Source organism: Astatotilapia calliptera, chromosome 14 (assembly GCF_964374335.1).
Source record: "Astatotilapia calliptera chromosome 14, fAstCal68.1, whole genome shotgun sequence".
Classification (NCBI taxonomy): domain Eukaryota; kingdom Metazoa; phylum Chordata; class Actinopteri; order Cichliformes; family Cichlidae; genus Astatotilapia; species Astatotilapia calliptera.
In genome coordinates, this window is record NC_137435.1 from 21,591,711 (window position 1) to 21,606,434 (window position 14,724).

A 14,724-nucleotide genomic window follows, 5' to 3' on the forward strand; every position below is an offset into this window, starting at 1 on the left:
GGCGCCTTTTCATTTAACGCTTTTCCCGAGCACTTTATACAACATAACTCCTTCACACAAGCACTGCTTTCAGTGCGTCTATCTAACATCCCATGAAGGCTTGAGCAGTCAGGAAGCGAACCAGCAACCTACTGACTAGTTAACTGCTCTTCAGTTATGTCAGTTTGTCACTGTCCAATTACTTTTGTCCAATGTCTGCGTGAGTGTGTGTGTGTGTGTGTGTGTGTGTGTGTGTGTGGGGGGGGGTTATGTATGAAAATGGCTCTAATTCCTAATACGAAAGACATAATAATAAACAATAAATAAAAGTAATAATAAATACAAAATAAAAAATGTAATACAAAAATAAACTAAAGTACACAGACTATGACATTGCCCAACTCCGTCTGTCTATCGATTGGCTCTGGTTTGTTTTCCAGCGCAGAGTAGCGCGTTGACGCGTACTTCACAGCGCGTGCTTCGCAGATTAGAAGCACCACTGGCGCGTGCTGCTACTGCTGGCTCACCTTTCGCGCTCACTCTCGCGCGCGCTTTTACCTTTCTAGCTCACCTCTACCCCGGCCACTTCTTAAAGCAACAAAAAAGGGCCAAGGAGCTGCCGTGAAGGAGCGGAAATAAAAAGATGGAGGAATGCCCGGACTGCGGTTAGCAGCTGGAGGACCGACAAGAGAACCGCTGTCGCAGAGGACTAAGAGCAGGAGGAGGAGGAGGAGAGAGAGGGAAGCAGACGCATCTCACATCTGCGGTGACTTTGGGGATTTCTGGGCAGCGTGAGGAGAAAAAAAGGAAGATACGTTACATTTTTTTTCTGATGCTGTTAAATTCTCCCGCGTGCAAGAGGAATAATTACCATGTGTTTGGATTATCGGTGGACCAGCGCGTTATGCTCTGCAGTTTCGGCAATTAGGGGGACATGTCCTTCAAAATAGTTGCGTCTTTTATTAAAAATAAACACTGTTGCCGGGCGTGATGAATTCTTCCGCTCCTCATTTTTAATCGGAAGCATCCGCTGGAGTGTTTGGCCACCCGGGGGAGCGGCGAGGAGGACGTTTTTTAGGGGGGTAACGGAGGACGGTTTTAAAGAGGTGATACCCTCCCCCTTCATAAATGCTTGCGTGCCGTTAGTGCTCTCGCTCTCAGTCGACCTCACCCCCTCCTCTCTCTCTCTTTCCCCGCGTCTCACACGCAGGCAGACGCGTCTCATATGCATACACAGACACGGGCAGGACTGGACATTATCTCACCCGCACACCGACACAGCATGCGCGCATAATCACACACATACACACAAGCCTTTCCTCTCAACCAGCCAGCCCTCCCTCCCCCCACTATCTGATGACTCCCCGGTGTACAGGTGGACGTGGTACGGAGCCGACTGTAGCATCATCCTCATCCTTAACACCGCCACTGTTATCATCATCACCATCCTCCTCCTCCTCCTCTTCTTCTCAGCAGCACAACCACCACCATGTCCTCGTCGTCGCGCAAGATCTCCTCGGAGTCGTTCAGCAGCTCGGTGGGCTCGGACTGTGGGCTCGAAAGCCCCGGGGGAGACGGAGGGGACGGCGGGTTGGAGCCGGCGGAGGAGATCCGAGGGTGCCCCTTCTCTTCCTTCCCCTCCTCCCACAGAGCGGTGCTCTGGAACGGCCGCAGCCCCGCCGAGAGGACCGTGTTCCCGGCGGGTGAGGAGCAAGCACCCGGCGGACCACACAAGAGGGTCACCAGGAGGAGAAGGGTGAACCTCGACTCGCTGGGGGAGAGCCTGAGGCGGCTGACCTCACCCACGGTAGGATTTCAAACAAGTGTGAAAAAGCTTCACTGTGACCTCATCAATTGTCTTTAACATGTTTCTAAAGAAAGTTGCGGTGATTCTGGTGCATTTTGCCTCCTGCTGTCAGAATATTGGTCACATCAGGGACTTAAAGTGTGTGTGAATTTGTGTAAACGATAAAGTATTCTTCTAAATCATTAAAAAACGCCTTGTTTGTCATACAATTAGGTCAATTACTGACCAAATCAGGTCTCCTGAAGATGAAACCTGTAATTTAAAACCAGCAGGGTCAAATATCCTGATGCATTTATTTCACTGCTCAGAGATGTCTCCAAAGTTCAGAAGGAACAAAAACAACCCAACAACATTCAAGCCTCTCCACATTAGTGTATTACTCCCAAAAACCCAGACAATGCCCTTTCTTACATCATGATAGGATGTGTGCTGTGCTGTCTACGAAAACAGCCTCTTTTCATCCTTCACCTCTGATAGCCTGAATCATCTGGCTGATTATATAATAAATATGTTGTTGTGAGTTAGAGAGAGACAGAGAGAGCGATGCCCATGGCTCGTCTGTGTGTATGCGAGGATGCTGGGAGTGTGGCGAATGAGCCTGCTGCTGTGTCTGCGTGTCTCAGTTGTGTGACAGGCTGTAATACAATAAAACCGCTATTAGAACTGAGTGCGATTGTGATGGATGGCGTGTTATTAGGGAATCTGCTATTGCACTGTCCCTCGCGATGGTACATCGGTTTGGGATTTGATTGCATCTGTTGTTCTGTAGTTACTCAACAATAGAAAATAAGTAAACAGATGGACAGACAAATGTGGGCAAAACAAAAGTACCAGTTGGGGACAGGACATCAGCTTTTAAATAAATTATACCACAATCTCCAATACTTATGATATTAAGGTATTTGCATATTATCAGTGTCACCATAATGTTGCTTTTTGGTGCCTTAAAACTGGGTTTAAGCACTCGCCTATTCCAAACTTCTTTCTGGACAGAGAAGATATTTCCTAGAGATATTTGTAAGCACCAGAAAAATGTGCATGCTACAAATAAACTGGGGAATAAAACAACAAATCGAGTAATAGGATGACTGTTGTGAATGTCTCTTTGTACCTGATTTGCTCAAGTATAAAAGAAGCTTATTTAGCCACAGTGCTTCAGTAAAAACATCTGTTAGTTTAGGTGCATAAAAATAATTAAAAAATACTATAGTGCGTTTATTGCAAGTAGTCTGTCGTTACATCCTGATGCCTGTTTAGGATATTGAACTGTAAATGTTGTCATGAAGGAGTTCAGTAGACATTGCCCAACTCTAAAAACGACAAAATCAGCGCAAGAGTAGTCTTCTTGCTGTGTTGTGAGTGAAATATGTATCTATCCTGAGTATTTGGTCATTGGTTTGTGACTTTGCAATTTCATGCTGAAAATCTAAAAGATTATGAACCTGAGTAGTTTGTGATAGTTTGGCCATGGTTTAACATGAGTGGGAAGTAAATCAGACACAAGCTGAAGACTTTGAGCCACAAAGTGTGTTGCTGAGACTTGAGACAGGCCGGAGACATGTCCAGGGTCTACTTTGCCTCTCACCCTATGACAGCTGGGATCGGCTCCAGCACCCCCATGACTGTGACTTGAATAAACCAAAGAAGATGGATGGATAAATGGAGTGCCACATTGACTCCATAGACTGTGTGTAAAATATGGAATTAACTTCCAGGTCCTGATATGCTCTAATGCACAATTGTGTTAAACTTGTGTTGTTGTTTTTTTGCTAATAACCAGCAAACCGTGACTCGTCTGTTTTGCAAAAACAAACGTGTCCAAGACTAAAGACGACTCCTCGTGTCGTAATTTAGCACCTCAGTAAACACTTCCTTAACGAGTTTATAGCTTCACTTACTTAAGTCTTAGTGAATACTGCGTGATGTTCATTCTACATTACTTATGTTTACAGCACTTTTTAAAACACACAATTACAAAGTGCTGCAATGTTTGGATAAAACCACACATTAAAGATAAGTTTTCAGTTCCCAGCATACAGTCAAACATAAGGTCATACTTCTAGTCCCACATGCATACTTCCATGCACGTATTAGAATCAAACCAAAGCCAAATATAAAAATTAAGGAAAAGGCAATTTATAAAAATGAATTTTCAGCAGTTTTCAGCATTCCAAAATTTTAGGTGTTGCAACCTAAAAAGTGCGATCGCCTCTGGTTTTAAAATGGAGTGTGTAACAGTTAAGAGGTCCCGATTGAATGATCAGAGAAGCCGGGCTCAGTAGGTCTGCTATATAGCAGCAGGAGCATGGCCATGCAGGACTTTAATAGTTATTGATAACGTTTTAACACAGATTCTGAGCTTTAATGGAACCCAGTGAAGAGAAGCATAAAGAGAAGTGAAAAGCAGACCAGCTGAAGGCGGATCTTAGATGTAAGAATGTGGACTGGATAAGCTTTGAGATGTGAGTCAAAATCAAAATTTGATATTGCTTACAACTGACCAGCTTAGAGTAGCAGTCAGGGCTGAGCCCGAGATTGAACTGGAGGCTGTTGAGGTTGTTGGGCTTAACAGTAAAATACAGAATAGCAATGATGCGTGTATTCTGTATGTTTACCCCTGGGTATACAGAATACACGCATCATGGTGTGGCTGTCTATCGATTATTGTGTCTCCCAATGATGATCATGGGAGTTGTGATGGTGATGAGGTCAACTCAAATCATCAAAATGTAAGTCCACAAATGTCAGTGGCGTTGTCCATTGTTTATATACAGCCTATGCTTGATTCCCTTTGGTACCGGCACTAGGTTCAGTGTTTTTATTTTAAAAAAATACCTTAAACTTCACAGTCCTTGTTCCTTTTATCCCTGAGTAGATTTTAGGGATCAAAGACATGGATGTAATGGGGATTTTTTTTTCTTGACAGTCAAAATGGCCTGAAATGTCTTGTCTTGTTTGTGGTCTGTTGGGGGACTAATGAAGAATAAAGCTTTGTCAGATGTTACCGCTGGGATGCTTCGTCATCGCAGCGGTAACATCTTGTTCCACTTGGACAGAGATAAGTATAATAGCTGAATAGATGACCATTAGGTATACAATACATAACAGTCTTTGCTTCTAATCTGCTCTCATATGGTTACAAGATCTGTGTGTACTCCACGGAGCAAGAGCACTCCTGTGTTTTCATCAGGCTACGGTTGGTTGCGGGAATAGGTTTCTCCAAATTGCAAACACTCAGCTCTCGTGCTCCCATTCCTGCGAGAAATAGATGTTGTGGTGAAATCGATGCAGAAGAGCAGCGATTGTCTGCTTTTCTTTTCTTTTTTTTTCAATGGCCAGGCATAACCTCGCAAAATAACAATATTCAATAGCATAGCTGAAAAAAACTGAAGTTGGTGTATATTGGAGAGGACCAGTGAGAGCCAGCTTCAACTCTCAGCTGCAGCTCTTACTGGCCCTGATCTTTAATAGATCTATGAAAAAATAGGGAAGAGGGAACACTTAAAGACTGATTAGTATAACACTCAATGATGGTAATATCGTACATGTGGATGACTCTGTGGAACTGTGTGTGTCTACATGCATGTATGTGTTTTTTTTTTTGCAATAATATGCAACAGTTTGGCATCCTTACGGGTCATTATGATGTGCTTTGATCACAGAAAAAGGGAAAATGTCCAAGGTCTGATGGGCATTTGTGTGTTAGAGCAGCTCTGCCAAAAAGCCGTGGCGTAAACGTCTCCTTATCATGTTTCTTTACTATGGAAATGTAGGGAGGGATAGAAACAGGGATGGGGAGGGATTAAAATGGAGCCGTAAGTAGCGACATACATATGCAAATTAACTCACTGACTGATCAAACAACACGTTGTTTATTATCTTTTTTGTTCTCCCTCTCACACAAACTCTGCTCAAGCACACAATGGGTGCGTGCAGAAGCAGTGTCGACTACTGATTGCACTGGACCGTGACCGACGGAACAGAGCGTGCTCTCTGTGGTTGTCTTCACACTGACCTAGAAGAAATAACACACACAGATACATCCGTGCTCACCCACAATTACATGTGGTCAAACGCTCTGCCTGTTTCTTGTGCGCTTAGTTTTGTGTACACACATGAAGGGTGGCCATTAGCTTTGTGACCTGTAATGCTGATCAGCCCTGAGTGTTGGTCACAGATATGAAAAAAGTGAAACTCTAGAGTACGTCCTAGAGTGTAAATCCTTAAAGAGTAGATCAGTGTTGCTGGAAGCTACACTGCTTACAAATATCGATTACCTGTTACATAATTAATTAATTATAGGATTACCTTCCTGCTGCTGTCTGTCATCTTCTCCCCTGTGGATTTCTTCACAATGAGTTTGTCACCTTCTGGTGACTTTACCCACATTTATATTGTATGAGGAGTCATGAAGTACTGACTCTGCTAATTCAAATTGGTGGAGGAATCTTCATGTTTTAATAAATAAACTTACTGGCCACTTTATTAGACACACTGCTTTAAGCTGTTAAGCCTCCAGCAGTTTTCTGATCTCCGCAATCTCCTCCCTTTTGCTCCCATCTTTGGGTGTGTGGGTGCTTAAGAGGTTAACTGCTCATTTGTGCAGATATCTAAGCCAATCGTGTGGCGGTAAATCAGCGCATTTAGGCATGTAGACACGGTCAAGACGACCTGCTGAAGTTCAATCTGAGCATTAGAATAGGGATGAAAGATGAAGGGTCAGAATTTGGTGCAAACAAGATAAAAGTATGAATCCATCTTGTCTTGCATCTGGTGGTGGTGTAATTTTCGGTTTCTTGCCACAGTACCAGCTGAGCATCATGTCACAATGCACTTAATCTCATACTGGTTTCTTGAACACCACAGTGACTTCAGTGTACTTAAATGAGCTCCACAGCCATCAGATCTCAATCCAACAGAGCACTTTTGGGGTGTGGTGGAACCTCATGGATATGCAACCTGCAATACCTGTATGATGCTGTCATGTCAATATTAGCACAATTTCCTATTCCACACAGTCTATCACAATCCAAACAATCAATAATCACATCAGATGCAGCTGTTATTTCATTAAAACTGTTGTTTTTTGTACCGTTAAATTACATTTTTTAGAAGATGAACATTTCCTCCTTAGCTCTAGCAGCTAAGGCAGACAGGTTTAGCAGACGTGTTAACTGACAGCACCACCTACAAGCAGAGCATGGTTCCTCAACCCAAATGACCATGCATAGCACAGGAGTGGGAGCTGTTCTAAAGGGGATATCACACAGACACACACACAAAGGTACCAAGTATACAAAAAAGCACAAGTCATGAACTCTGTTTGTTCAGATACATTTTTTTTACTGAAACTGGATCTGAGTAGCTGCAATTGTGACATATAACAGTATTTTAACAGCTAATGGGCCTGTGAGTAATCAAGGCTGAAGGTTGTTACTGACTTATTAAAGGCCTTACACTGGATGCTTTCCTTTGGATTGACTTTTATTCCTGCATAGCTGTCCCCAAGTGACCAGAGTTTACCTCACCTCTGCAAGCTGAGATTTTGATTCCCTTAAATATACAAGAAAAATCTCCACGAGCCGTCTTAGAGAAGAGTGTTGTGGTTAAATGCATGCTGGAGGAGGCCTGCAGACGAGTTGACACACACACACACACACAACTCCCAAATGTCAACCATGCATTGTGCAGACCTCCGTGTTGGGAAAATTGGCTGCTTTATTCAACTCATGTCCAGAGGCTGGTTTGAAATGTGAAAGTGTAGAAGAAAACAGGACATTTCAAAACAAACAGATGCGCAACCGTATCCGAACAAACCTCTGTGCAAAGCGTAGGTCGACCTTTGTAGTGACAATTTTCAAACCTGTTTTGTTTTTGCTTTCCATCCGTTTGTCAGACACGGTTTTCTAAAGTGATTTACAATGAGTGTGTTCAACCTTTGTAGAGGAAGCAGCTAGATGTCATCAAATATTCACTCCACTGTCGTGTCTGAGACACTGGCTGCATTACGCTTATCGCGCTTTATAGTCACATTAACTGCTGAACTGTTCTCAGAGAGAGCCTTAAAATCCAGATAAAATGCAACGATTGGTATTCATTTTATATAGTATGCAATTTAACATGTTCATTATCACCCATTCAGTATCGTTCTGTTGCTCCCAGCTGAGAGTTTAAATAACCCACAGCAACAAGTTGGGCATCTTGATTTGGTAACTCGACGCTTACCAAATCCTACCATCTCAGCACCTTTGTGTAACTGAATGAGATTAATGTGTGTACAGTAAACAGGCCAGGGATGCAACAATGTAGACTAATGATCATGAGTGTGTACAGTAGGTTTGCACATTTAGGGCTGATACCAGTGTGTGCCTGTGTGTTTGGCCAGGTTTACAGTAAGTATTATTATAATGTAATGTGGCCAGTGAATAGCTTCATGAAAGATGCATTTAAAGGAGTCAGGCTGTCATGAGAAAACACTCGTTCTGTTCTGTACGTACATTTAATTCAGTTCAACTTTATTTATATAGCGCCAAATAAAAAGAGCTGTTGGTCCAAGGCGCTTTATGTTGTGAGGTAAATCCCAACCATTTGAGCAAGAAATTGGTGACAGTGGGAAGGAAAAATTCCCTTTTAACAGGAAGACCCTCCAACAGAATCTGGCTGAGGGAGGGGCAGCCGTCTGCTGTGACCAGTTGGCGATGACGAGAGGAAGACATGACAAAAAACACACATACATACACAACTATGCTGTATATAGAAGCTTTGTATGAATACACAGTGAAAGTATGTTGTTTTTCTTCACTATTGGTTTTTGAAAAGTACAGCCCATTGGGTGTGTTTATATCTGGGAGTTGTGCTCATGCTGTTTGGCTGATCTGTGGCCAACTGGTGCTAAAAAGTGACAAAACGTGTTTGTGTCATCAGGTGTTTTTTAAGCAGCTAACATGCAGGCTAGCTACAATATGACGTCTAACTGCGTTCACCTTTTAAAACGTCTGATGACGCACACACAGCCTGGTTCCCTGACTACTTCTCATCATTTCTCATATTTTTTGTGCTGCATGTTCACAACTCACTAGCCTTTATGTTTGTCATTCCCTCTCTGTCTGCAAGACACACACACACACACACACACACACACACACACACACACACACACACACACACACACACACACACACACACACTGTCCGGAGTGGGTGGAGGCCTCAGAATGACCTCTCCAGCTGGCACACTGTGTTCTAGTATTGTCACTACAGCCTTGTATTTCAGCTGTACCACAGATAATCACATTGGACCCGCCCTCTCAAGCTTAGGCTGTCAGTAACGCAAAACACGGCAGCTGTACACACATGCACACGGACAGTTAATCTCATTGTGTTATGGTCATTTTGACATTTTTATTTAACAATATTGTTTTGGGTTTTTTTTTCTGAAATTTGGATGATAACAATATAAAAGGGAGTAGAAAAAATCCGTTTGGATGGAGGCTAGTTATTCACACCTGTGCTGTACTGTGACATGGCAAAAGGTCTTGAGTGGAAACAAAGCCTGTTACATATTAATCTATCTTGGCTACAGTTACACATCAAGGCTGACTTGATCACAAGTAATCTGATTGGATTTTTTATATCAGACTGGATCATGTTTTGAAAATGCATTGTACAAAAGAAGAAGAAGTAGAAGAAGAAGAAGAAAAAGGACTGAAATTATTGTTGAGCTGTCCAGGATGTACCCTTGCCCTGGTGTCAGCTGGAATAGATACCGACCCTGCCTAACCCTGGCTGGATAAGCTGATAAGAGGATGGATGGATAGAATCAGTGAAATGTGATTTCATTAGGTCTTTGTTAGGTCGGCCAGATTGTTAACACATTCTAGCAAGCAAGCTCATGACACTCCTATTTGTTTTAAAATTCCTGTGCTAATGTACAGGTCAGGCTCCAGATCATATATCTCAGTTTCTTACAAAATATGCTGCTGCTCGCTGTCTTCATTCACGGAATCTGTTATTTGTTCTTCCTCGTACACGACTAAAGACCAGGGGGACAGCGCCTTTCAGTCTGTGGCACCAATGCTGTGAAACAGTTTACCATCACAACCCTGTTTAGCTGATTCTGTGGACTATTTTAAAAAGCAGTTAATTTTTTTTAACAGGCTCTCTACTAAGAATTTTATTGAAATATTATTATTATTTATTTATTTTTAAACTACCTGGTTATTTTATCATCTTGCCGTCTTATTGTGCCTTTTAATAAGCAAAATTAGTGCGATCCTATCAGAGCAATGGATTTCAAAAACAAAATGCAATTGGATTTTACAATTAGTCAAACTTTTGCATCAATGTCCGTGTGTCCCTGAAAAACCACACGGCCACAGACCAAAGACATGCTGGTGATTCTAAATAAAGTATAAACTGAGGCACATGTCATCCTCTGACAGCTGGCACAGCTGGAGAATTGGTTAAGGAAATGAAAAATGTTAAAATGTGTCCATATCTACACACATGTTTTCAAGCTGAGGTGTAATACCAACTGAAAGATCAGCAATGAATCAGGAACAAATTTTTATTGGTTAAAATTTGGAGTTTGGTAAATTAGAGTGTGAAGTTAAAGGGCCATGCCATTTATCATAAAAAAATAATTCAAATGAGGAGAAAAAAAAAAAAGCTTTTCTAATATTTTTCACTTCTGCTTGCAGACGCAGACTGTTCAGGAAGCTCTACAGCGGACTCTACAGTTCTACAGACAACAGGAGATCAGGTAAGGCTGGCTTGCAGTCAGTCTCTCTTTCTTTCTTTTATTGGCCTCCGGTGTGTGGAAACTTCTTCTGTCACTTGCTGTCTTTCTGCTGTCTTGTCTCCGTATCCCCGCCGCTCATTCTCTCTCTTTTTTCCTTGTTTTTCTCACTTGGCTCACTGTCACACATGTTCATACGCACACCTGTTCAGAACCTGTGAACCTTCCTCGTGTCTCTGCTATCTCCCGTTCTCCCCGCTGTCTTCTCTTCCTCTGTTTCTGCCACACTAATACAAGCGAGACAGACAAACACACGCACACATACATATATAGACACACACTCCTTCACCTCTTGTCTCGGGCTCTCTCGCCATCCTGCCCTGTCAAAACTGTAAGACACAGTAGAGAGGCTTCAGTCGGGCGTAACACAAGTAAGCATTGTTCACGAAGCATACACTGCATACTGATACAGACCCTGGACTGTGACTTGGACTTCTACTGTTATTTTCTTTAACTTTCCTGACCACTCTCCTTTTCACACTTTGGCCTCAGTTGTTGTCGCTCGGTATTTTCTTGCTTCAATTAATGTACTTCATTAAGTAATTACCAGAATTCCCACAAGTAATACTCATCTTGCCTCTAATTTTGGAGCATCACAGTGCATGTAATTGTGGCATAAAGATTAGGGAATAAGCTTGCGAGCAAAAGGCCTCTGAACTGTCTGACAAGGAGACAAATAAAAACATTCCTTATTTGCATTGTTGAGGTGACCTTGAGCATTTTTCCATGCCTCTCTGTTGTCCATCTGCTTCTGCTGGCTCTGCTAAGTGATCAGCAAATATGAACGTGTGCAGGGTATGCATCAGGTCACAGAAAATGCTAAAAAACATATGTACTCAATTACCATTGAAAGTCCCGAGCCAATCAGCTAGTGTCTCTGCCAAGTGTAAAGTTTGTTGGAGAAGGATTATGCTGTGGGGTTGCTTTTCAGGAGTTGGGCTCGGCCCCTTAGTTCCAGTGAAAAGAATTCTTATTGCTTCAGAATACCAAAATATTTCAGACAATTTAATGTTCCCAACTTTGTAGGAACAGTTCAGGGATGACCCCTTCCTTTTCCAACATGACTGCACACCAGTACACAAAACAAGGTCCGTTAAGACATGGATGAGTGAGTATGGTGTGGAAGAACTTGATGGAGTGGAGACTGCGAGCCAGACTTTCTCGTCCAATATCAGTGTGTGACCTCACAAATGTGCTTCTGGAAGAATGGTCAAAAATTCCTATAAACACACTCCTAAACCTTCCAAAATAGTGCAAATGTAATTTCTCATCACAGAGACCATTCATGATGAACCACCATAACTTATGTGTTTGGTTTGTTTCCTTTACAGGTGTCAGGAAGTTGGAGGGGAGAGACGAGAGGAGAAATGTCCATTTCTAGAGAATTCTGGTTCAGAGGAGGATGTTCTACAAATCCTCCAATACATGGCCACCATACTGGGTAAGTATATGAGATAAAGGTAGATGGGAGTGTGTTTGCCACAGATCCTGCCTTTGTGTTTTTTTCCCTCCCCATTTGCATGTCCTTCAATATTAACATAGTTATTTGTGCATGTACATACACAGAACCATCCCCCAGAGGCTTGACTTGGAAAATACATTGTAGACACTTCTAAGCCTTTTAAAGGAGATGCGGTATCATGGGTAGTGTGCATGCAGTCGCAAATATACAACTATTTACAAGGATAAGCAAACACACACCACCACACACTGTATGACTCACTATGGGGGCTTCTACTGTCTCCAATGCCCAGCATCAAACACACACACACGCACACGCACGCACACTGTCCTGGTGAGTCACTCAGTACAGCTTCTTCTTCCCTCTGTTACATCTAAGATCTCTTCCTGCCTCCATCTACAGTCTCGTACGTCCTTTGAGTCTTTTTAAAAAAATTTTTAATGTTCTGATTTTCTGCATTTTCTCGGTAAGCCGGTGTTACAGTATGGCGTTTATGTCTGTTTTGGGAAGGTGTTTGCCTATGCAAATGTGCTAGCATGCAGTCTTCCAAACCCCCCCCCCCCCCCCAGTGACACTTCGCTCAACGTGGATGACGCTGTGCAGAGGTCGAATGCTTATTGGCTAAAAAAAAAAGAGCCTTAACAGGAAAGAAAGTGACAGTGGAAAAAAATAGCATGAAAAGCAAAGACTTTGCTCGTAGTGGACACATTTCAATGTTTTTTGCACTCAGTTTAGCTTAAAGACTGCTTATTTCAGACACTGCCCCGTGGTGACAGTATATAGCTATTATGTGTTCACTGGCTTTAGAAGCTATCTGTACACTCTGCATGGGTCCAATTCAAAGCAGTGTTTTAACCATTACCACCACTATGTTCATAACGTTGACTCTAGCGATAGCAGTAAAAAGTAATCCTTCTCGCATCCTACCCTTAGAATTACCAGTTGACCTAACCTCACTAACTGCATGTCTTTGGACTGTGGGAATCTAGAGTACCCAGAGAGAACCCACACAAACAAGGGGAGAACCTGCAAACTCAACACAGGTGGTGGAATCGAACTCAGGACCTTCTTGGTGTTAGACAACAGTGCTAACCACCATATCCTTTAATTTCTGTAATGAGTAAGAACGCATTCATGCATTATTTTTATGCCACTTTCTGATAAAAGCATCCAGCTCATTAATACTCTTTGGTTTCTGTGCTGCCAACGATTTTCAGTGAGAATAAAAGCTGAAGTCAGAGACATCAACTCAAGGATATTTGAGGAATGATTTCTAAACTTTGGGCTGATTCAACTCTTCAGTTTACACTTGGAGGGAAATGGATTCTGTAATCAAATCAATCCAAGTTTTATGTAGTTCTTGGTCAAAAATGTACTCTGCTGTGGTCTCCAGCTGTGACATCCATATAGTCTATACTCAAACTTTTGTCCTCACCATGCCTCTCCTTTCCCAGCAAAACTGGCAGTAATTTTATAATGCTCCTAATAGAAAAACTGGAGCTAAGCTAAGGCATCATCCATCATTAGCTTTCTTTCCCCATAGATCACTAATGGCGTTTCACTAAGGTGCTCCATTTTTTTAAAGGAAACATTTACAAAACCCCATTTAGGCCTCTTTTAGCCTTTATTGTCATTGTACAGAGTACAACGAAATGGGAGTGGCACTCCAATTTCGTTGTACTCTGTACAATGACAATAAAGGCTATTCTATTCTATTCTATTCTATTCTATTCTATTCTATTCTATTCTATTCTATTCTATTTTTATCTGGGTTTTCATTCTTTTGGTCATCATCCTGAGCGCATGACTGTTGGAAGAAGAGTACAAATCAGCTGATAAATAACTGATACCTGTATCATGGTTCATCTTAATAATAATAATAATACATTTTATTTATAGAGCTTTTCAAGGACAGCCAAGGACATGTACAAAAAAGCGAACAAAAAACAAGTAAAGGAGAACTAATTAGTGTTTAGATTACGCAGTTGTGTCACATAAAGCGAAACACTGAGGCCTACAGAGGATTTGGCTTTTGCTTGGACAACTGCATATACTCTCAGGCACAAGAGTACCAAAATTTCTTCTGTGACGTCAGAAGACTATATTAATCTCTAATCTGGATTCACTGACTGTGCTGTTTGCAGTTTTGTTTTTCTGTGAGCCTGTTTAGTCGGACCTTTTGATGTCTTTAATTATACTTCACAAATTCTGTGGATTTTCTTCCGTATTTATTTATTTATTTTTTTACAGTTTTATCCTGTTTTGAGGTTTTATTTACGTCAAATGTCGCTTTGACTTTTTTCTAATCTTTTAATCCCATTTTTTTTCTGTCACTCAACAAGCACCCGACATGTTTATTTTATTTTATCTGTATTAATTATATTAGCACAGCTTTGATGTTTGATTACTCAAAACACTGATTTTCTCTGCTCGATATCCCTGAAATGATTTTTTCTGCTGGATTTGAATCTCTGTCTAAACATACCATGGAGTAAAGATAATGTTGGGTTTTATATAAATTGCCGCTGTAACAGAAAATCATACTCGTGTAGGCATCAAAACATTAAAGTGCATATTTCTTCTTCAAAAACAGGAGAGTATCTTCTCCAATATGTTGATAGTTTAGCTGTTTAGTTCACTGTCTATGATATCAAAACTATGTTTACATCCTCAGAAGAGT

General features: G+C 41.7%; 1 protein-coding gene across 1 annotated transcript in view; it reads left to right on the forward strand.

Moving 5' to 3' along the window:
- The window catches only part of gucy1a2 (guanylate cyclase 1, soluble, alpha 2), a 55,242-nt gene continuing 40,518 nt past the window's right edge, over nt 1-14,724 (forward strand). Inside the window, exons 1-3 of the mRNA XM_026191758.2 lie at nt 1-1,786; nt 10,485-10,546; nt 11,914-12,023. Of these exons, the coding sequence (XP_026047543.1) occupies nt 1,469-1,786; nt 10,485-10,546; nt 11,914-12,023 (490 nt within the window). The 5' untranslated portion in view covers nt 1-1,468. The remainder of the gene's footprint in view (nt 1,787-10,484; nt 10,547-11,913; nt 12,024-14,724) is intronic.